The sequence below is a fragment of the Micropterus salmoides genome, unplaced genomic scaffold, assembly GCF_014851395.1.
Source record: "Micropterus salmoides isolate LMB-PRFRI ecotype aquatic unplaced genomic scaffold, ASM1485139v1 Ms_hic_scaffold_2462, whole genome shotgun sequence".
NCBI lineage: Eukaryota > Metazoa > Chordata > Actinopteri > Centrarchiformes > Centrarchidae > Micropterus > Micropterus salmoides.
In genome coordinates, this window is record NW_024041665.1 from 6,747 (window position 1) to 31,425 (window position 24,679).

Below are 24,679 nucleotides of genomic sequence, written 5' to 3' on the forward strand. Positions count from 1 at the left end.
ACTTACAACAGTTATGAAACTATCAGATCTAAATTCTGGTTCAGACCTGAACGTAGTCTTCAGTGGCAGAATCCCTCACAGCCTGAGGACCTTAGTGAAGACTCCCAGTATGCAGGTCGTGTTCAGGTCCTTGAAACAGAGAGAGGACGCTCCACTCTGAGAATCACTGACCTGAGAGAGAGCGACTCAGCTGAGTATCACTTCAAATTCACAGCATATACCTTTGAATGGAGGAGTAGTTTACCTGGTACAACTCTGACTGTCACAGGTACTGATGAACACAAACTGTAACAGCACATTTAAACTATCTGATGACAAGTGAATGTGCAGAATAGTGATCCTAATGGGAAAAATGTTTGTGTGATTAAGTGATTGGATGATGGTCACAATTTTTATTGTTGTTTAAATCTCTGTGTATGTCTGTTTGATTCAGTTTCACAAAAAGATTTGTCAAATATTTCTGTTTTTTCTCCACAGATTTAGATCTCCAGGTGCAGGTGATCAGATCAACAGTCTACAAGAATTATACTGAGGCAGAGCTGCTTTGTCACAGCAGCTGTCTCTACCTGATCGTTCTTCCTACGTCTGGTTCAAGAATGGACAGAAAATGGAAAGGGTGGAGACATCTTCTTATAAAGATCAGTTTTATCCTGGAGACATCATCTCCTGTGCTGTAAAAGGACATGAGGATTTCTGCTCTCCTTCAGTGTGTGAGTTTACTCCACTGTGTCAGGAAAAAAACATGCTTATGCACAATACTCTTATAATTTCAGACATAACCATATTAGAGTATTCTATACCGTAATAATTCATTTTTCATTGTAAAACTTTATAATGGAGTAAAGTTTCTGAAGATTTATTCCTCACAGACTCGACAGACATCTTAGTAGTAAGAAATCCTAATATTGTCATTCGCTCTGATAAGGTTGTGTGTAAAGCTCCTCTTTTGAAAAGATGTATCTATTAAAGACGTAGTATTCTGCTCATTTTCAGGTTCAAAATCTTACCAGAACAGGTTTACATGGTTTCATTTTCAAAAAACACCCTATTTTTCTCATACTGCACATTGCTGCAGCTCCTCTTTTCACCCTGTGTTGTACGCTCCGCTCTTGAGCTACAGAGTGATGCATCTTACTTGTACAAAATCTTTGCTGGGAGTTGCACATGCGCAGTTCCCAGGTAAGGACTACTAGCCAATCAGAAGCAGAGAAGGCGGGTCGTAAGAAACAAGGTAGTGTGATTCAAATCAAAGTCTTCAGACTGCGACCGAAACCTAGCAGATGGTAAAAGTTACTCACAAGTCCACAACCACACAACATCATTGTTCCAAATCTTACCATAAAGCACTTCAAAAATCACCATATTTCAACTCAATTTTACATCAAAATTGGCCAAACAATTTGAACATTTGCTCAGTAGCTTTCACATCAGGTGTAACATTAGCATTATAGCTATAACTTTAGCTGTGTTGGCCAACGTTTACAGCAACTCCGCACTTGAACAGTCTGAAGTTACATTGCCGTGTTTATTTTAAATATAATTCACAACCGATAAAGCATACTTACAGGTTGTGATTGTGAATTTCCAGGCCCAAACAGAGTCGGAGTTGCATCGTCTTTTGACTAATCTATGCTGCCTTCACCGAAAAATGCTACCAGAGCGCAAATCGATAGAGTCGACTCTACTCGGCCCTGCTCCGTTTTCCGTTACAGATAGTACCCAGAGATAGTACGTAGATTGTAGTCATAGCAACGCCACACACAACTTCCGTAACGTAATGTCTTTAAACACCATCTGTAATTTCACAGCATTTAAGGGCTCTTTTCTCCATCTCAGCTCTGCCTTTTCTCTTTCTCTCGTTCTCCTGTGCATTTTTTCTACGCACACTCGCGCACTGACTGACCGCTGTGTTGATGTGTGTATGCATGCAATCAATTGCACGTGATGACAGAGATCATGCCATCAGGTTAAAACAAGAAGGGAGGCCGACGGTCTACGGTCTGAGTGACTGTGGCTGCCCTGTGACAGATTCAACTTTAATGGGCCTAATCTCGTTTGACAAAAGTCTGGATGTCAGATTTGACGCGCCTCAAGCAGCGGCACTGCAGGAGAGAGTGAGACGCACCTGTTGTGTGGATTCTCCTGCTATTAAAAAAGCTTGCTATCGCTGCCGCTGGTCAAGTTGTATTACAAAGAAAAAATACTGGTAATATTAAGTGGGTTTTTTATAATTCGCCAACACCGAAAAAATTTCGGCACCAGAAAAACAAATCCATCAGTAAATGAGAAACATTATTTTCTCAGGCAGTATGCAAACTGGTCATTGGTCTATCTTCACCAAGCCATCAGAGAGCTTCATGACAGGGGAGGCCATGAGTTTGTCAGAGAGATCCACCTTGTCCCGCCTCTCAATGGACCACCGGGCTGTTTTCTCTGTATCTTTCTTGTAGTTGGTTGGGGCGTCCATGAAAGGAGGGCTTTTCTGCATGGGCATGTGGAAAGGGTAACTAGCCTCTCCACCCCCAGTGCACTCTTTTCTTCCATCAGTTAGTCTTTCCTGACTGTCCTTCAGTCTTACTCTTATTAATAGAGCGGTGAATAGATCAAGTTCCTGGGAATCAACGTCACAGAACCTGACATGGTCGTCCCACATGCTCCCAGCTTTTACAGAGGAGCAATGGAAACAGAAACACATTTATTTGGTTGTGGTCTGAGAGTGCTGTTTGCTGTCTGACAATAAATGCGTTGAAAGTGGAGGGTCCATGTCAGTGATTGCATAGTCCACTACATTACACCCAAGAGCAGAAGAGTATGTAAATCTCCCTAAAGAGTCTCCTCTGATCCTACAGTCAAGAAAGTACAGACTTGAGGCTCGACAGAGGTGTAGCAGCCCCTGTACCACTACTGTTTGTCACACTATCAAGGTTGTTTCTGTGAGTGATAATTGGAGATTTACTAAGGGGTCTGGCCAAACACGTGATTATTACCTTGTGGGTCAACAATATCCGGTTCAGTACCAGTTCTTGCATTCAGGTCTCCACATAGAAACCCTATATTTCCCTGGACTTGAAAGTGGGTGATTTCTGTGAGGAGATTGCTAAATATTTCCTCAATATGTCGATTTTATTGGTGGGACATAAATTGCACAAAGATAAATTTCCATCCTGATACTTGAATTTAGTTTTAGCCAGATGTGTGACTTCCCTTCCCTATCTGTCTAATAAACAAACACAGAAGTTTTAATGGATCGTCCTTGATTACATATTCTAATATTTAAGTAATTCATGTTCATCTCTTCTCCAGATGCTCCAAAGCTTCCCTCTGTGTCAGTGAGTCCCTCTGCTGAGATAGTGGAGGGCAGTTCAGTGACTCTGACCTGCAGCACTGATGCTAACCCAGCAGCTAAATACACCTGGTACAAGGAGAACCAAACTCTGCTCAGTGAAGAACCACAGCTTGTCTTCAGCTCCATCCAGTCCTCTGACTCTGGAGAGTATTACTGTGCAGCTGAGAACCAGCTGGGGAGGAGGACATCTGAATACATCATTAATGTGAAATGTAAGTGGAACAGCTTATTTAAAACTACAAACAGCTCAGTTTTTGCACGAAAAGGATTTTACTAAATCTTTGGTAGGGGTAGAGGCTGAACCCATTATTAGCAGGAGGAACACATAAACAGCAGGTGGAGTTGGAACAAGTCTCAGAAACATCTACTCATCTGTACTTCTCATCCTCTTTTGAGTTGAATTTAGGTTTCAGATCTCTGTGTAACGATTGGCTGTCTGTCAGATGCCTAATTACATATATTCAGAGCAATGGACTAGGGCTGACCCTAGTTGAAGCTTTTCGATGCTTCAATGGGAGGAGCCTGATTCGGCTGTCAATCTCACAGTCAAAACATGCAACAGCGTTATGAAACAGGGATCGTGTTATTTTGGTGATATTGGGGTGCTCAATGTCTGATTTTAAACAGAACACAAAGAATATTATATCGCTTTTAAACAGTACCGCGACGTGCATGTACAGTTAGTTGTGAGGCACGCGCGCCCGCACAACTCGGTACAAGACCGGTGAAAAGCAGGCGAGCAGAGAGAAACAATAAGCCTCAGTTTAGCTCTAAATGTAACAGTGAGTAATAAATAGAGACTGCAGTACCAACCACATGGACATTGCATGCAGCTACCCTCTAAGTAAAGCCGTGTGAATTGTAATGGTACTTGCCAAAATGTGAGGTTCCAGCAACGAACTGAAGAAATAATGTTTTGCCCACAATGTGAGAAGTTTTGAGGTCAGTTTTTATTTTTTATTCATGTAAGAAGCCCCAAGTTTCTTCATAGAAAAGGGTCGTGAAGAGAAAACCTGTGGCCAAGTTTCATGTACAAGTCTGTTAGTGACTGTTGTAGCCTGCTAGCTAGCTTTGTAGAGGCAACAACAGCCTTACTCATGAAGCAGGATTACTAAACCAGGCGGATAACAAAGTAACAACTGGGACATCAAAATAATGAATCAAATCACTGAATTATTACTACATTGCTCCTCCGAGGTTGTGGGACCCCATGCCTAAAACAGACCTGTGAACAAAGATTCATAAGTTTTCTCTTTTGTCTCCAGATGCTCCAAAGCTTCCCTCTGTGTCAGTGAGTCCCTCTGCAGAGATAGTGGAGGGCAGTTCAGTGACTCTGACCTGCAGCAGTGATGCTAACCCTGCAGCTAAATACACCTGGTACAAGGAGAACCAAACACTGATTCAGGGACCAGAAGACATTTATCATTTCACCTCTATCAGCTTAGAGGACAGCGGTATATACTACTGCAAGTCTGAGAATGAGTATGGCCAGATCAACTCCACATCTGTATCCATAGATGTCCAGTGTAAGTACAAAACATCAGCAAATCACAATGTGTTGAATTATAGATAGTGGATGAGAAGGTCTGATCGGGTTAGGTTTGTAGAAACTAAAGTAGCATCACAAGGGGTTTATGGGATCATTACTTAGAAACAAACTGTGGGCCTCTGTCCGACACTATGTCTTTGGGAATTCCATGAAGGTGGATCACATGCTGGACGAGGAGGTCAGTGGTCTCACGTGCTGTGGGCAACTTGGGTAGAGCAACAAAGTGGACAGACTTGGAAAAGCGGTCAACTATGGTGAGTATGGTGTCATTACCTTGGGACGGAGGTAGGCCGGTGAGACCATGGACGACCAGGTACAGATAGTGGACGGAGCTCAAAAGGGGGGGGGGGGCGATGTGGACGACTTCCCCCGGGCGCAGACTGTGCAGGCTGACACAAACTCCCGTGTGTCTGCCTCCATAGTTGGCCATCAGAAACTTCTCTTGAGCAGGGATAAGGTCCTCCGATACCCAGGGTGGCAGGAAAAGCGTGAGCTGTGGACCCACTGCAGGACCAGTGAATGGACAGGATCAGGCACAAATAAAGGGTTGGCAGGACCGTTACCTGGATCTGGGTGGGCCCTCTGAGCCTCCCTAATGACTGACTGAACCTCCCAGGAAATGGCTGCCAACACGCAGCTGGGAGGGAGGATGGTGTCTGGGCTGGGAGCATCCGTGGGTGAGTGGTACATCCTGGAGAAGGCGTCAGGTTTAGTGTTCCTAGAGCCTGGCCTGTAGGTTAGAGACATGTTGAAGCGACCAAAAAACAAAGCCCAATTCTCGATTCCCCACATCATAATTCCTCTCCGCGGGTGTTAGTCGACGTGAGAAGAAGGCACAACGCTGGGACAACACGGCCCCCACCCCACTGTCTGATGCGTCTACCTCGACAATAAACTGCTTGGTGGGATCTGGATGCACTAGGATGGGAGAAGACGTGAACAGGGACTTTAAACTGACAAAGGTAACCTGGGCCTCAGGCTGCCAGGAGAAAGGTGATTTGGTGGAGGTTAGTTTGGTTAAAGGGGCGGCGACCTTACTGTAATCCCTGATAAACCTGTAGTAGAAGTTAGCGAATCCCAAAAAATTGTTGTAGCTGTTTACAGGAAACCGGAACCGGCAACTCTACCACTACATAGATCTTGACTGGGTCTGCCTGTATCTGTCCTCGCCCAATGATATAGCCCGAAAATCTCATGGAATTGGAGTGAAATTCACACTTCTCTGCCTTGACATAAAACCGGTTCTCCAGCAGCCGCTGAAGAACCTGGCAGACGTGGGAAACGTGCTCAACGGGATGTCTGAAAAAAATCATCAATATATCATCCAAGTATACAAAAACAAAACGATTCAGGAAGTCACAAAGTACATCGTTCACCAGGTTTTGGAATACTGCAGGCGCATTAGTCAAACCAAAAGGCATTACCTGGCACTCAAAGTGGCCGAGTGGGATGTTGAAAGCAGTCTTCCATTCGTCCCCCTCCTTAATATGCACCAGGTGGTAGGCGTCGCGAAGATCCAGTTTGGAGAAGACTGTGGCTTGCTGCAGGGGTTCGAATGCTGAGTTGATCACTGGCAAAGGATATTTGTTTTTAACAGTTATGTTGTTCAGGCCACGGTAGTCAATACAGGGACGAAGGGATTTATCTTTTCTTGCAGTTTGCAGGGAGCAGTTTGATCTCACAGTCATAAGGTCTTTGAGGTGGGAGAGACAGCGCTAGATCCTTGCTGAACACTCTTCTCAGGTCATGATATTCAGAGGGGACTTTAGTGAAGTCAGGTGACTCAGAGTCTAGTGGGGGAGTAGCACCCTCTGCTGGGGGTAATGCAGATTGCAGACAGGAGGATAAGCAGTGAGAACTCCAGCCCAGAGTCTTGCCGGTGGCCCAGTCAATATGAGGATTGCGTAGTTTGAGCCAGGGAAACCCTAAAATGATAGGGGTCTGTGGGGCAGAGATGACTTTAAATGAGATTTTCTTCATGGTGATTTCCAGATAACACTAGTCTAAGGGGTTTCGTAGACTCAACAATATGGGCTGTGTTGGATGTGGCCATCTAGTGCCTGGGCAGTACAGGGCTCAGGAAGTGGTTCCAGAGGGAAACTAGACTGAATGGCCAGACTCCGATTAATAAAATTTCCCTCTGCACTGGAGTCAGTGAGGGCTTGGAGTGGCAGAGAAATCAAAGGCGTGCACAAAGTTGCAGGGATTAGCAGACGAGGGGGATTGTTAATGGGGCTAAGGTGCTGGCCCCTCAGTACGCCCACGCCTACTGAAGAGCCGGGCCTGTTGGCCGAACCAGGCATGAGGAAACAAAGTGACCCTTGCTGCCACAATAGAGGCACCCTGATTGTGTCTTCGAGAGTGTTCCTCCGGTGTCAACTACATGGGCTCAGGTAGGGAAATGGAAGTTGGCTGCGGCCCAGAGGTAGTGGCAGGGATCATGGGGGCTGTGTAGGTGAGTGGGCGACGTGGCCGAGGATCAGAGGCGGGCCGGTTAGCATGCTCCCTCCGCCACCGCTCACGCAGACACATTGGTGGATGATCACAGTGAGGGATTGAACCCAGGTCTCTCACACCAAAGGCAGGCATCTTATCCCTTGCGCGATCACCACCCCTTGCCCCAAACTGGAAGGGTCATCTCGTGACGCTAATTCATCCTTAATCTCTTCATTTAATCCCTTCCTGAATGCACCCAGTAGCGCTGCATCATTCCAGCCCGCGTCGGCGGACAGGGTTCTGAGCTCTACAGAGAAGTCACCACAGTGATCAGGATGATCAATAACCTCTCAGAGCATTGCCTCGAATTGGTGCAAAGACAGGGTTGTAATCGGAATATTGACGTTTACTGCTTCTGTCCAGGCTAGTGTTCTCCCTCTTAACAGGCCCAGGATATAGAGTACCTTAGTAGGATCAGAAGCGAAGGTCTGCGGCCGTTGGGTGAACACAATGGCACACTGAAGCAGGAAACCACGGCCTCAGGGTCGGGGGCGTAGGATTCGGTTGAGGAACAGGTCTTAGGGGAGATGGCTGAGTAGAGGAGACTAATTGCAACAGTGCAGTTACTTGATCGGGAAAGGCGAGCAATCTGTTCGTGAATACCTTTTTGTGCGTTCATGAGAGTCCGGATGGATTGGTCGTGTTCCCCCAGGAGGATTCCTTGGCTGGCGAGAGCTAACTGACTCCTCGGGGCATCTGCCGTTGTGTCCACCAAATAGATTGTGTCTGCTGATTCAGAAGCGGACACAAGATGGTTAACAAGAACACAGGCAAGATTTATTAAAGTGTTCAGGGGAGGCCAGAGGGTTAGGGAGCATGCGGGGAATTCCAGGCTCAGAGGGAATCCGATGAAGGCGTTCTGGAACGCCGTCAGGGCGGACAGACTGGCTGGCGGGCGGGCGGGCGGGCGGCGAGGGAAAAGGGCAGGTAACTCAATGGACGGGCAGGCAAGCAGCGACGGGAGTAACACCGGAGGTAAACTGACAAACTGGCGAAGAGTGGGAGCTGAGCTGGAGTATTTAACTGCAGGAGTTGATAGTAGATGAGCCACAGGTGCGCCCACACACACACATACACTGACAGGACTAGACAGACTGACAGAAACAGCAGGGAGGGAAAAAACTGAGAAGACACAAGGGAGGGGGAGGAGGCGAAGCCAAATCATGACATCATTTGTCGATGTTTTTTATGATATACTGTATTTTTAATTTAGAGATGTGTCATGTGAAATATAGACACGTTTTCTGTTCTAGTTTATCTGTTGATATTTTCCTTTTTACAAAGCTTACAGCTTTAGTGGAGGAGAAATTCACCATGCTAATGCCTCTCTTGTCCATCCTGACGTAGTAAATGTTCTATATATGTTAATATTGTATTTTCACTAAATGTTAGTTGGTCACTACACAGTTTCTCCCCTACCATGTTGCAGATTATCAAGTGGAGCATTAGTAGATAAGGAACCAAATAAATTATGACATATACTGTTTATGTGTTAATGTTTCTCTTTGGTGACCTTCCCAGTAGGTGGCACTCAAAACAACAAATTTGTTTGCCTAAAACCTGTTTTATTTCTATGCACATTCTCTCCCAGATGCTCCAAAGCTTCCCTCTGTGTCAGTGAGTCCCTCTGCTGAGATAGTGGAGGGCAGTTCAGTGACTCTGACCTGCAGCAGTGATGCTAACCCAGCAGCTAAATACACCTGGTACAAGGAGAATGAAGACTCACCAAAAGCATCAGGACAGAACTTCACCATCACTGACTTCAGAGCTGAACACAGTGGGAATTATTACTGTGAAGCCCAGAACAGAAGAGGACTCCACCTTACATCTGATTGTTGTGGCAGGTAAGGTTATACTACATTTCAAGGGGTCCTCACACATCTTTGAGCTGACCTTGGGTTACAGAAGCTCACCTTACTTTAGTTCAGATTATTTTTTTAATTTTGACAAAACCGATCCCAAAATAACTTAAACCATAATTTGTGTCCAGTTATCTTCACTATTGGACCCAAACATTCCTCTAACTTTTCCAGTGTTTGTGCTTGATTGTTGTTTTCCAGGTTCATTGAAATTTCCAGTTGTTCTATCAGTCAGTGCTGTTGTTCTGGTCTTCATACTTCTTCTCTCTGTCTTCATATGGATTAGGTGAGCAGATCAGTTTCTCTGTGATTCAATTTACTATGGATCTTAAAGGATGTGTTCACATTTTTTGGTATCAAGTCAAGTCAGTCTCAAAGCAATAGTCACATTGAAAGTTAGCTGTAATGGTTCCTCATGTTAACACTGGCCCTCAAGAGATCCCCTCTGAAAGCAGTTTCAATGTAAGTGATGCTGGAAATACCATACAAAAAAAGACTAACTGTGGAAGATACACACAGAATATGATTTCTGTGTGTATCTATCACTTACATTGAAACTACTTTAGGGAGGGATTTATTTGAGGCCAGTTTGTACAAGAGCAACCAATAACTCTCAATGTACATATGGGCATTTTAGCATTGTATTAGTGTTTGTTTGAAGAAATGCGTCATGTGTTTAGTTAATAATTTGCTTCTTTTATTTATTCTCCTGTCAGAAAGAGCTCCTTGCAAAAACAACAATCTTTTTTGCTGTTTAATTTAAATAATTTAAATAAAGAAAAAGTGAAAGTGTTTAATCCCACATTTTCTATGTTTTTTAGTGTTTTTATTAAATGTTCTTCTTTTAAATTATTGATTCCTTCACAGAACAAGGCCTCAAGCAGCTGTGGAGGATGTATCTGCCCTGTACAGCAGAGTTAGTAGAAGACACTGAGTGTGGTGACAACATGGATCTGTGGTCTGTATTTATGCATGGACTTTCTATGCCTTTTCTAGCAGGTGGCCCCATTTGATTTTTCCTCAGGACAGACTGGGCCAAGAATGCAGAATCAAGGCAGCAATAATCATTTATACATCGATTATATTAATGAAGGACAGATAGATTAAATATTAGACACTTCTCTGATGGTTTAAACAAAACTGGACATTTAAACCTTCGTGAAGAATTTATTACAGGACTGTTGTGTTAAACTGCATTACTTTAGCTCGGTGTACCATTTTTTCAGGACTTTACAATTTTGATTATTATATGATCACATTTGGTCATAATGTTTGTTTATTTTTTATTTTTTTTAAAGGGACAGTGCACATCAGTGAACATAAGGACAATGCCCAAATGTAAATGAGCCAGATTTAGCCATACAGACTCATTTTTATCTGGAGTCCCTGGCAGGTTGATGTTATAAGAATAAGTCACATCTATTGTCAGTATTCATATGCCAATTTTCTGAACTTGTATTTTTATTGCATGGTCATGTCCGCTCATTATTGGCTGCCTATATTGCTGTATGTATTTATCTGCTTTGAAAACTCATGTTTGCTTCATCTTGCATGTAAAAATAGTGAGTAAGACACAAGATAAGACCTTTTCTTTCTTGCACTCCTTGTTTGGCCTGATGAGAGACTGCTTGGTAACACTTTTTAAAATGTAAATGGATATAAACTGTATTTTTCATTTGCATTTTAAGCCTTTGACATGGAGTTTGTGTTTCAGTCTGATTAAACAGCAACAACGTTTATTGCATCTTTTTTTTGTTGTTACATCTGAAATGAAAGGCACTCAACCATTTTGGGGCATAAATAAACTTTGATAATAATAGTTTTTAGGGTGATATAAATTCTCTAAACTGGGGTTTAACAATCTGTACATATGATGGTGCTAACAGAGCTCAAAAAGAAGGCAGTTTGTTGTTTATCCAGTTTGTCTCCTTGTTGCTTGAAACGCTGAAGTGTGTAGTGATTACTGAGAATCGGTGTGTGACCATATCTATTGTCTCAGACCTAAATGTTCTGCACAAATGTTAAAGTTTAACTAGTTAAAGATCTACAAGACAAATGTCTGTATCTGCTGTTATCATTCCACTTGTCCAAACTGGACGTTAAGATATCCTTTGGTAAAAAACTCCCACTGATAAAGAAGGGGGACAATATGCCGTCCTCTGTGCAAAAATGTATTCACAAGTTTATATGAAATGAATATGAGGCTTAAGCCGTCTGAGTTAGACAAACAAAGTGCTCATCTCCCAAAGTTACTGTCCTTTTAGTACCACATGCCCACTTTGTGTTTACTTTGTGTTTCCTGGCTGAGTTTCTGAGTTTCCCAATAAAGAAGGCTTCTCACTTTATTTGTCTTACCCAGACTGCCTCAGATTAGCCCTCTGTGTGTATCTTTGCACAGACTGATGAATGATGCTCATTCTGAGTCAGCATTGTTCTTTATTGGGAAATCTCCATGTGGCAGATAAAAGTCTGCTGAGCACCATCTGATTCCTTCAGTCTCCCTTAATAGGATTTATTATAGCAAAGCCCACAAATTAAATTTCATTCAGGCAGTTAGAGGTCTACATCTCAAAGAAAGACTCCTAAATTGCCAATAGTTTTTATTAGCACAAACATAAATAATTATACTCCTTCAGAAAGTGCTGAGGTGATCAGTAGCAGTAGCCAGATGCCCAGACAGGTAACAACTGCCTGTAACATCTCTCAAGCTGTTTGTGTCTGTGAGGGAATTTAGGCCATGTTAATGGAGGTGACCTGCTAAACTTAATTGTTGACATGATGCGACTGCATTTCTTAAGTCGGTTTTCAGTATTAAGTTTTTGTCACATGATTTTACATAAGATCAATCCAGGTTGTTGAGTGACTTGTTTATTCTTTGTAACGTCACAAAACATTCACAATGACTTTGATGTGTCATTATCACACTGTCTGTTTGAGGCCAAACCATTCTGAGTTACAATACTTTGTATGAGATCATTAGAATAATAAATGCAATTGTATGGTCTGGTTTAGTGTTTATGGATGTGACCACTTTTTTGTGAACATGTATTTCTTATGTCGGGACAAGGCCTGAAGGTTAACCGTATTTCCTCTTCAAACAACTAAAACAACAATAAAAAAAATGAATGTATGAAAAAAAATCCATAAATGTCAAATCAGTTGTCAGTATTTTAAGCACAACCTGGACGGAAACTCCAGTTTTTAAACATTGCACAGTTAATGCCACTCACAGGACAGTGTGAAAAATTCAGGTTTGATTCTTAGATAGTTCCTAAAAAGTCTATTAATACTTTCAGAGACAAACCAACAGCATTCACTGCTGCTGTGAGAACAAACAATCACTTCCTGTTCATGTGGTGACTCGTCAGCTTTTCTGTTTGACCTGTGAGATCTCTTAATACAGTCTCCAAACTCTACAGGCATCAATGCAAACTGATTTAGAGCTGCATGTTTTCATCACAAACACTGAGTATTGGGAACATATTCTCTGTGTATGCAATGGACTTTTGTTCTTTTTCATCCAATAGAAACAATATTTTCCATCCATATTCTTCTAACTTGTGGGGTAGTTCAAAGATCCTGCACACCTGTGTGGGTATGTAGGGCCTTCAATGTATGACAAAGTCTCTACTACAGCTGGTAGAGCTGATGATCAGCTGCTTCTCTAAAGACGTATTTCCTCTGTTCTTCTCTCCTTGCATGTTTTCCTTGCAACAACTTCCACCAGCTCTGTGTCAAGGCCTGCCCCCACTCTCCCGCTACGGTGTCTCTGATTGGCTAATATTAACCCTTACTCCACCCTAAACCAAACCTTAACTAAAGTAATCAACAGAGGCAATGAGAACAATCCAGTAAGAGTTGTCAGAAAGCTGGTGGGGGAAAAGATTTGACTTTTCTTGTGTCTCTCCATGCTTCTAAGGTGGGGGGGACTAAGATGCAATGAAAAGATTGAAATGATGACGGGAGGCAAGGTGAGGAGCTGAGGATGTACAAACTGAGACCTGGGTTGTTGTGTAAAGTAAAAAATGCATCATTTGCAAAACAACAGTAAGAATCATGTCTTTATTTCAACTTGGAGATGTACAGTCTGTTCCTGCATACTAATGATGTGAAGAGGAAGAAAGTCAGGGCGGCCTTTAACACTTCAGTATCTGTTTTAACACAAGAGTACCAAGCACAGAGACAACTGTCTTCAAAGACAGCGTCCTCCCTTTTTCATTAGAAATGTTCATTGGGACTAAGTGACATACAGGACTTTCATGTATCTGATCTACCTGCTGATTTAACAGACGTGAGGAGCAGCTATGAGTTTAACAGCAGCAGCGAGTGGATTTGTTGTCTTCCTTCTCTCTGTACAAGGTACTGGACATATTTATATTGTGTTAGCACACTTCAGAAAATCAGAGGAAGTGGGTTTCTTAGTAAATAAATAGATTTGATATGTGATGTTATGCAATGTGGTGCGACCCCTGCAACACCAGACACTAACTTCTCTCTTCAAGTTTTTACAAGACGTCCATCAGAGAACATGAGTCAGTGTCATGTCTTTCATTTAATAGGAAATGACTCACCGTAGGAGTTGAAAGGTAGATAATAAAACTTAAAGTCACACTAATGAATATTTTTATATTAACAATGGTTTGAATAACTGTATAATGTTGAAGATGTTGGTTGTAGTAATGAAGCCACAGAGAATAATCACCTGAATCTGCAGTTCCTCTACAGAGAGTTTCCTGTTTTGTTTCGCTCTCACCAGCCTTGTTTCCAGCAGCTGCAGCTGATTTCAGTGAAAAGGCTCTAAAAACACACTGTACACTACCTGCCTAGTACTAAATGACTAGCTGGTGACCATAGCTAATGGCTAGCTGCTAACGAGCCAGACGTTTTCCTACTTCCCCACCTACAAACACTGACCAAGCTGGGTGTGCTGCTGCCTGGAAATGAATGACCTCAGTTTGTACATTTGATTTTATAGAAGAAGCTAAAAATAAAGTTAGGGGAATAAATTAGGGGAATGTTTAATTAAATCTATTATAGTATTTCCGATATTCCTGAATATGTCACAGATTCACTGATGCTGCAAATTCAGATATGTTGGTTTGAGAGGTTCACAAACTGAATTATGTATATTTGTGTTGATCTAAAAATATATCTCATATATTATATGTATCCTGAACACAGCTATAACTGAAAATTCCACCTTTAAAACAGACATGGGAATCAGCCAATGTTGTTATTACTTTCATTAAGTTACAATAATAAGTGTTTTGTTATCTACATACCACAGTAGCTGTCCACACCTCAGTGGTCTGCATTTCTCTACAGTTTCCATTCACACTCTGCAGCAGCCGACCACAGACAGGAAAGCAACTGAGCAAAGCAGACTCCTTTTTTCATGTAGCCTATCACACCCCTCTAATATTTAATGTTCCGCTTTTTTATCCTGTTCAGTAAATACACAGTTTCAGTACATCGCTGTTCCTTCACTGCACCCTCTGTATGATGTCCTGCTGTCACGTGTTCATCTCTGGTTCCTTTGCGTTTTATATTCTCATGTAAAGTGAATGATTTGAAGACTTAGATTGATTGATTGAAGGCATAAACCAGAAGTAATTAGAACATTTAAAACATATTAAAACAGACTTTACAAAGTCCCCAACAGAGAAGTAAAACTACAAGAAAAACTTGTGATACAGAATAAATCTAGTATTCAGTTACAGTTAGGAAAATATTCTGAGAACACTGAGATTATTGTTCTCACACTGACTTAAACCTACAGTGCTGAACTTTCAACACTTCTGACATACAGTATATATATATATACAGGCTCTGCCATGCGAAATTGCTGCTGTTGCTACAGTCGCTCCTATGTTCAGTTCTGGCAAACCGATCATTGCTGGTTGGCATAAAACACGTAACTATCGATTCACCAGAGCAGTAATGTTGTCATAGACATTGGGATTTAAAAACTCTGGTAAACTGCCAATACAGACAGAGTTACTTGGCAGTGATAGGCTTAATCAGCATTGTGTGAACTTGTTTGGAAATGGTTTGAATGTAATGTTCATTTATATGTAAAAGTCCCACATTCCTGCTGGTTGGATGCAAAGTAGTTTTGGAAAATGTAGCTTCACACACTGAAGCACCTCCACTACAAATGAAAGTCTGTGTCCTGATGTTGTTGAGTCTGACTGTAGTTTCTGATGTGCTCTGTGTTACAGTGATACAGGCTCAGAATGGCTGGGGAGTGACTTACACCTCTACTCAGATCTGTGCCTTAAAAGGATCAACAGTGGAAATAAGCTGCACCTACACACACCCATCCAGAATAAATGGCCGTGATACTACAGTTGAGGAAACATTCTGGTTTACTCAGATGAATGGAGATGTACCTGTGGATCTGAGAACAGACTCAGAGTACGCAGGTCGTTTGCAGTACAGTTGTTCTAACAACATCTGCACTCTGAGAATCACAGACCTGAGAGAGAGCGACTCAGCTGAGTACAAGTTCATGTTCATAACAAACCAACCAGGTGGAAGATTTACTGGTTCACCTGGAGTCACTTTGTCTGTCACAGGTAACGTTCATCTGATTTTAAATAATTATATAAATATGTTGCATTGTGCATGTGTATTTATGGTCTAAAATAATGTTCCTGTTCTTTCTTCACAAATCCAGATCTCCAGGTGCAGGTTAGCAGACCAAACGTTGGCATGATTACTACTGAGGCAGAGCTGCTTTGTCACAGCAGCTGTCGTCTGCCTGATCGTCCTTCCTACATCTGGTACAAGAATGGACAGAAAATTCAGAAAGAAACATCTTCTTATTCAGGCTACTTTGGTTCTCCAGACAGTTATTCCTGTGCTGTGAAAGGACTGGAGGGTTTCCCCTCTCCTTCAGTGTGTGAGTTTACTCCTCAATCTTCCACTAAACATAACACCATCTGGTGGAGCCGAATCACTACATGTATTTTAAATAAAGAGACCCTCATCGTGACTCCTCACCAGATCTGGTTTAAAGATGGTCTTAAACTGTTTTATCTTTCAGGTATTCGTGGTCAAATCTGCAACAGAGTGACTTACACTGACAGAAGCATCTGTGCTGTCAAAGGCTCATCAGTGGACATTTCTTGTACTTACAACAGTTATGACACTATCAGATCTAAATTCTGGTTCAGACCTGAACGTAGTCTTCAGTGGCAGAATCCCTCACAGCCTGAGGACCTTAGTGAAGACTCCCAGTATGCAGGTCGTGTTCAGGTCCTTGAAACAGAGAGAGAGGACGCTCCACTCTGAGAATCACTGACCTGAGAGAGAGCGACTCAGCTGAGTATCACTTCAAATTCACAGCAGGAAGCTTTGAATGGAGGAGTAGTTTACCTGGTACAACTCTGACTGTCACAGGTACTGATGAACACAAACTGTAACAGCACATTTAAACTATCTGATGACAAGTGAACGTGCAGAATATTGATCTAATGGGAAAAAATTGTTTTGATTAACTGATCTGTGTCTCTGTGTGTGATTCAGTTCCACATAAAAAACAAATATTTCTGTTTTTTCTCCACAGATTTAGATCTCCAGGTGCAGGTGATCAGATCAACAGTCTACAAGAATTATACTGAGGCAGAGCTGCTTTGTCACAGCAGCTGTCGTCTTCCTGATCGTTCTTCCTACGTCTGGTTCAAGAATGGACAGAAAATGGAAAGGGTGGAGACATCTTCTTATAAAGATCAGTTTTATCCTGGAGACATCATCTCCTGTGCTGTAAAAGGACATGAGGATTTCTGCTCTCCTTCAGTGTGTGAGTTTAGTCCACTGTGTCAGGAAAAATCAGACACACTGACATTACAATACAAATTACAATTTCAGATGTTTTGAAGTCTTCTAAATCTTAATGTGGATGCAGGAACTTTATTTATAGATGAAAAAACTACCAGCATTAGAAAAGCAATATTAATATTGTGAAATAACATGTTAAAATTATTTCCTATTACGTGAATATTTTGTGATTCAGGAATATTTAAAGTCTAAAATATGTTGTTGTTACATTTAATGTTTTAGCTGTTATGGAGATGCTTTGTAACTTCTATTGCTGATGTCAAAGCCAATAGCTCTTAGCTGGAGTTAAATGAACATGGATGGATTTTTGATAATGTTTCATAGTAAAACGTTAAAATAGAGTTGCCAGTTTCTAAAGATTTGTATGTGTAGCAATCCTGACACAGCGCTGTCAATGTGGAGAAGAGGCTGAATATATTATTAGCAGGAGGAACACAGAAACAGCAGGTGGAGTTGGAGCAAGACTCAGTTACATCCAAATAATCAGGAATTCTCATCCTCATATGAGTTTAATTTACTCATGAAGCAGGATTTCTAAAACAGGCTGATAACAAAGTAACAACTGGGACATCAGAATAATAAATCAAATGAATCAATAAATAATAACTTGTATTGCTCCTCCTAGCTCGTGGCACCCCATGTCTAAAAACAGGCCTGTAAACAAATATTGATAAGTTGTCTCTCTTTTGTCCCCAGATGCTCCAAAGCTTCCCTCTGTGTCAGTGAGTCCCTCTGCTGAGATAGTGGAGGGCAGTTCAGTGACTCTGACCTGCAGCAGTGATGCTAACCCAGCAGCTAAATACACCTGGTACAAGGAGAACCAAACACTGATTCAGGGACCAGAGGACATTTATCATTTCACCTCTATCAGCTCTAAGGACAGCGGGATCTACCACTGCAAGGCTGAGAATGAGTATGGCCGGATCAACTCCACATCTGTATCCATAGATGTTCAGTGTAAGTACAAAACATCAGCAAATCACTTCGACATACAATGTGTTTAATTACAGATAGAGGCTGTAAACGTCAGATGAGCTCAGGTTGGGAGAAACATTAACATTTTCTATATCACAGTGTTTAAAGGATGATTTCAGATATTTTCACTTAACATTTGTACCTTAAAGTAGTGTGAGCCGAAAAATGACGTATTTCATGGGCGTGGAAAAATGACTCGTTGGCGCCCCCCTACAGAGCAGCTCTTTACACCTAAGTGTCTGAAATTTCTGAAGCATGTCCAGACCTACAAAAAGCCTCTTGGAGCGATGCCCTAATCCTAACAGGAAGTCAGTAATTTTAATTTTATGGTCATTTTTGGCAATTTACAGGCTCCGTACTGTTACAAACTCCTCCTAGAGAATTAGTCCAATTGACCTTAAAGTTTCGCTGTCAAGTCTAAAGCCATTGATGATTAAAAGTTGAAGAGTTGAAGCACTTCTTGCAGGTTGGTTACAGCTACTTCAAAACTATCTCAGAAAACCTTAACACCATTGAGGATGTCATGTTGTAAAGCTTATTAGTTTTCTTTCAATTGCATATCTATAGTATATCTATATAGTATATCTGATACTCATCATGCAATTTAAATTATATTTTCACAATGTTGGGACATAACATATAGTTACCGGGTACGCTCTAGCACCACACAGGGCATAGAGTCCTTCATGCAGCATCCAAAGCACGGGACATTTCAGAACCTTGTAGTCAGAGCTGCTGCATCTGCGGCATGGCCACAGCATTCCCTGACGCGCTACACATGCAAGGGCTCGTCCAACACTGCTTGCAGCTTTACTATTTTACTTGTTATCCAGGGGTGGCTTTTTTTTTGTAATTTCACCAAAGTCCACTGTCGGCTGAGAAAGGTACAATGTTGTTGCCAAGGGAAAAAACACTGTTTCAATCTGGTATTTCCACAGATTGCAGCTTCCAGCAAAGAAGAAGAGCAGGGCAGAGTGGCACAACCTGAAAAAATAATGGATTCAAACATTGGCTTTGCTCAGAGCTAACCTTTTTTCTGTCTAGACAAATTCTTTTTAAGACGCAAGCTGCTGCTGTATACGAACATAAATGTTTTGAATTATCTTCTAAGGGTCCTTTCACACCTGCAGTTTGGTTCATTTGGGCCAGAGAAGGGAAAAAGTATACATTGCTGCGTACTGCTCCTGGTCCTGGTCCAGCTGTATGGCCTGCACCAGAGTTCCATTGACAGCTTTCACATCAGCCCAAATGAACCAACACTTCCTCATAACAAAATAGGTCATTTGACAATGCCTCCCAAAACTTTATATATAAACATTGGAAAGTAACAGTCCAGCAACAGGCCTACTAGACCTTAACGTTACATAAGTCACATGACATTAAACATGTATTAACGTTGTGAAACGGTCGCAGTTTGTTTAGTTTTAGGCAACAAAACTACTTAGGTTGCAATGTTGTTTCTTCTATATTTACATTGCTTTGCATGTTTTCTTACAAATAAACCTTTGTCAAAGCAGTTTCATTGGTTTTTAACATTTCTTGTTGCAAGCTATTCTTCTGAACATTTTAACAAATGCTCACCAACGAACCCAGTCTAAATGACACCCCATGTGTGGCAGGTTGCTCACTTCAACTAGGAGCATTCAAGCACATGAGAAAGTTAGCTAGCCCTGCAAACACACAGATCAGAAAACAAAAGGCATACACACTCAACATTCAGCACACCTCTACCAACCACAACCGACTTAAGCAGAGGTTAATCCGCCGTAACAACAGACTCTGTACTGATATAGAGTCCAACTTACATCGTCTTTGACTTCTTACAGGCAACCGCCGTAAATAAGAGAAACTCCGAGGTGTCGGGGACAGCTCCACTATTTATGTAAAAATGACGCAACTGGCTTACGTAATCGCCGACTATATAGACCTACATAACATGATCCGCACCGTCTCCTTACGTGAGGAAATCACAACAGGAGGTTAAAAGGAGAGAGAAATCGCGAGGCCCCCTGGTGGCTGAGGCCCTGGTCAATTTCTCACCTCTGCTCATTGGTGAAACCGCCTATGTCAGTAATGCCATATAACATAAAACTATAAATATCTCAACATTGACTTAGTTTCACATGGGACTTGAATGCTGGTCTCCTGTTCCTCCTTTGCTACCTTCATACGGTCACTATTGGTCTCAAAAAATGTACATATGATTCAAACAATATACAGTTTATTTTTCTTTTCTGGTGAGGACAGGCTGGTACTAATCAGGAAAACACATCAGAGTTTTTTCAACCAAACTAAACAGGTTAGATGTGAAAGCACCCTGTTCATGTAGATCACAAACCAAAACACGGAGTAACATTGAAAGTGCTGAGGTCACAATCAGGGCCTTGGACCGACATGTCCTGATAGTCTGTAGGTTTCTTCCCAAGACACTGACAGTAAACCTACACACAACTACCAGGACAAAGATACCCACTCAGTTAGCCTGACTGGGACTACTGAGACCTCACGTTAGCTTCAGCTAAACTTTAAACAGCATTTTGCACAGACAGGAGAGGTGACTGCAGGGACCAATGATTCTTTCAACGCTCTGTCTTTTTGTGACGTGCTGTGTTTTTGGTTTAGATGTGTCATGTGAAACATAGACATGCTTTTTTTTTTTTACTGCGCTCACATCTTTAATAGATTAGGATTAATTCACCATGTAAATGACTGTCTTGCCCATTGTCAACATGTTAAGTATTTTGACTCAGTGTCATAGTCACTACACATTTTCTCTCTTACCATGTTGGGAACCTGCAGCACAGCTTATCAAGTGGAGCAGAGGGATCAGATAAATAATGGCTAGTGTTGCATGTCTACTATGTTTTAATAAATTTATGAGAATTAATACAAATTATGAATTTTAATATTCAGAGAATATTCATTCATAAAGCTCTCGTTTCGCAGAGCACCACTTGAGATTATTAGAACACCACCCAGAGGTCCAGAGACTCTGGGCGGTGTTCTAATAATTATACAATTATTTACTAGTGATCAGTTAGTTAATAATTGCTCAATTATCTTAAATCAGTCAGTCAGTCTCATATCGAAGGGGTAAATTCTCGTGGCAGGGACTTGGAGATTGGCAATACACACACAATTCCTTTGAACAACAACTTACAGTGAAATTATTAACTAATTAAGGTGAATATAAAAATGCGGTTAAAATACACAATTAAAGATAATCTATTAACAACTCACAGAATCCCAGAATGCCTTGTTTTGCCTTACTGTGGGTCAGCGGCCTGCCTTGGCCTGTTGCGCGGGTCTCACGCTAGCTGCTTCCTGGCTTTCTGCTAGGGAATTCTCCGGGGTTTTCCGTGTCTCGGATGAAGAAAACCCTCAAGGGTTGACCGTCCTCGGTCTGGCAATTAGGCTGTTCTTTCAGGTGTCCTTTGTTACTTAAAGTTAATCAAAAATCTATTTGCGCGTATTGTAATCAAATATCTTCCCACAATCAAACCTTAATTGTCAAATGGGTATGCTGTTCTTAGTTTTAAGCACTTGATAGAAAGGAAAACAGTTGTCAGTAGTTAGACCTTAAGGTTAGCCTTTCAGAATCACAGATGAGAGGAACTTAACTAGCTTTCTGGATATATTGGCTACACGTTCTTAGAGAATATAAGCAAGATACACGAATGGCATTAGATTATGGACAAGATAAATACAGAGTGACATTTATACATTCAACGGCATTTCAGACGATGGCCTGTAATACTCATTTTGTCCACTTGGGGGAGCTCGGTTACACGAGGATAGCTTTGATTCACCCTAAAACAACCTTCTGCTCAGGAGCTGGGGAATTTAGTCATTTTAGTTATTTTATTATTAAATTCGAGCTGGAAAATGAATCGGGTATAGGATGCCATTTCTTTGTCATCATTTCTAAAGGAAGTGTCACAAAGTGTTGTGAACAAAGCATTGATTACAACATAGAATGAATAACGGTCACGGATCCTTGCTGAAAATTAAACACTGCAAAATTAACTTCTTTTCAACAACAAATAACACCAACATGCTAACATAACTACTCAAATGGAGTGGAGAGACCTAATCAAGTAACTAAAAGATTATTTAATTAAACAAGGTAATGCCTTGAGTTTTGAGGAGACAGTACTCTTTTGTTTACACAAAGGCGTTCAGGGCTGTCCTCCTGTGTCCTGGAGTTCCTCAAATTTGCATCTGGCTGTGAAAAGGAGAATATCCTTTGATGTGACGTAGGTTACGTGTGGGGGGGGCGGGCAGTTGAGGGTTTCCTGCCCTCTCTTAAGAAGAGTTCCGATAGGCTGTTCAGGAGAAAGCTAATCTCTGGTGAGCGTTTCTTTGTCATTTTAACAGTCAGACACCGCATTATCTGGCAGCAGCATCAGAGGTGGCCAGTTTTACGATCAGACTGCCCAGAAACAGCATAGGGAAAGCGAACCTTTCACCTTTTCCTTTGGGGTCTCTTCAGCCGTCTGTTGAGTTGATATCTCACCCCCTCCTTTTCTTTCTCCCAGGGAGAGAGAAAGAATTTGGAGTAGTCCAAATTTATTTGATATAAAGTGCACAAATCCACACTGTTTGTACACTACACTAGCTATTTTATGTTATAACTGTTCTATTTCTATATATGTTCTCCTCCAGATGCTCCAAAGCTTCCCTCTGTGTCAGTGAGTCCCTCTGCTGAGATAGTGGAGGGCAGTTCAGTGACTCTGACCTGCAGCAGTGATGCTAACCCAGCAGCTAAATACACCTGGTACAAGGAGAACCAAACACCACTGCAAGAACTACAAGGCATTTATCATTTCAACTCCATCAGCTCTGAGGACAGAGGCATTTACCACTGCAAGTCTGAGAATCAGTATGGACAGATCAACTCTACATCTCTATTTGTAGATGTCCACTGTAAGCACAAAACATTAGAAAATGAATATTTACTAGTTATCATTTTTACAACAATGGATTTTATAAAAATGTGTTTGAGATTTCTTTCCTGAAACTGGGCAAAAGCTTAAAACCCAAGATAAAATCTGCCACCACCAAATGTAGCATACTGGTGGCATTAGAGCAATCCTGACACAGCGCTGTCAATGTGGAGAAGAGGCTGAATATATTATTAGCAGGAGGAACACAGAAACAGCAGGTGGAGTTGGAGCAAGACTCAGTTACATCCAATCATCAGTCATCCTCTTTTGAGTTGAATTTAGGTTTCAGGTCTGTGTTAATAAGATCTGTCTGTCAGATGGCTAATTACATATAAACAGAAGAATGAACAATTCCCTGTAATAATCCTCTTGACACAATGGGAAAAAATATTGTTATTCTTTAGAGAAAATATTTTTTATTTTATTCTGATTATATTATATTCTTTAGATTATTGCTCAAGAGCTGTGATTTAGGATTCATCCTGATGTGGCCACTATACATCTCTTCAAATGATTTCACAGTAAATCTTGAAATGTGTGTGTCTAATATCATACCAGTTGTGTGTAGAAAACCACAGGAGGTCAATCACATAACTCACCAAGCTTTGACACTGTGTTTGAAAGATGTAATGTCAGTGGTGCTGTGCCAACCACATGGAAATTGCACGCAGCTCCCCTATAAATAAAAGCATGTAAATTGCTATGCACCTGCCACAATGTGAGGTTCCAACAACAAACTGAAGAAATTATGTTTTTCCCAAAACATGAGAAGTTTTTGGGTAAATTTTTGTGATTCATGTGGGAGGCCACTAAGTGTCTTTATAGAAAAGGGCCATGAAGACGACACCTGTGACCAAGTTTCACGTACAGGTCTATTAGTGGTTATTAAAGCCTGCTAGCTAGCTTTGTAGAGGAGACAACAGCCTTACTCATGAAGCAGGATTTCTAAAGCAGGCGGATAACAAAGTAACAACTGGGACATCAGAATAATAAATCAAATGAATCAATAAATAATAACTTGTATTGCTCCTCCTAGCTCGTGGCACCCCATGCCTAAAAACAGGCTTGTAAACAAATATAAGTTGTCTCTCTTTTGTTCCCCAGATGCTCCAAAGCTTCCCTCTGTGTCAGTGAGTCCCTCTGCTGAGATAGTGGAGGGCAGTTCAGTGACTCTGACCTGCAGCAGTGATGCTAACCCAGCAGCTAAATACACCTGGTACAAGGAGAACCAAACACTGATTCAGGGACCAGAGGACATTTATCATTTCACCTCTATCAGCTCTAAGGACAGCGGGATCTACCACTGCAAGTCTGAGAATGAGTTGGGCCAGATCAACTCCACATCTGTATCCATAGATGTCCAGTGTAAGTACAAAACATCAGCAAATCACTTGGACACACAATGTGTCAGATCAGCTCAGGTTGGGAGAAACATTAACATTTTCTATATCACAGTGTTTAAAGGAGGATTTCAGATATTTTCAGATCTAACTTAACATTTGTACCTTAAAGTAGTGTGAGGCGAAAAATTACGTTTTTTATGGCTCGTTTTTAATGACTCGTTGGCGCCCCTACTGAGCAGCTCTCTTCACCTAAGTGTCTGAAATTTCTGTAGCATGTCCAGACATACAATAAAGCCTCTTGGAGCGATGCCCTAAACCTAACA

At 41.6% G+C, this 24,679-nt stretch overlaps 1 protein-coding gene across 1 annotated transcript; it reads left to right on the plus strand.

Annotated features, from left to right (window-relative positions):
• Positions 1-571: 571 nt before the first annotated feature.
• On the plus strand, positions 572-24,378 carry LOC119918891 (B-cell receptor CD22-like; the record flags this gene model as incomplete). The annotated part of the gene is made up of 6 exons (XM_038739520.1): positions 572-710; positions 3,304-3,558; positions 4,612-4,872; positions 17,789-18,049; positions 22,733-22,993; positions 24,118-24,378. Coding segments are annotated over exons 1-6 (1,402 nt in total), but the record flags the coding sequence as incomplete, so codon positions are not given.
• Positions 24,379-24,679: the final 301 nt, after the last annotated feature.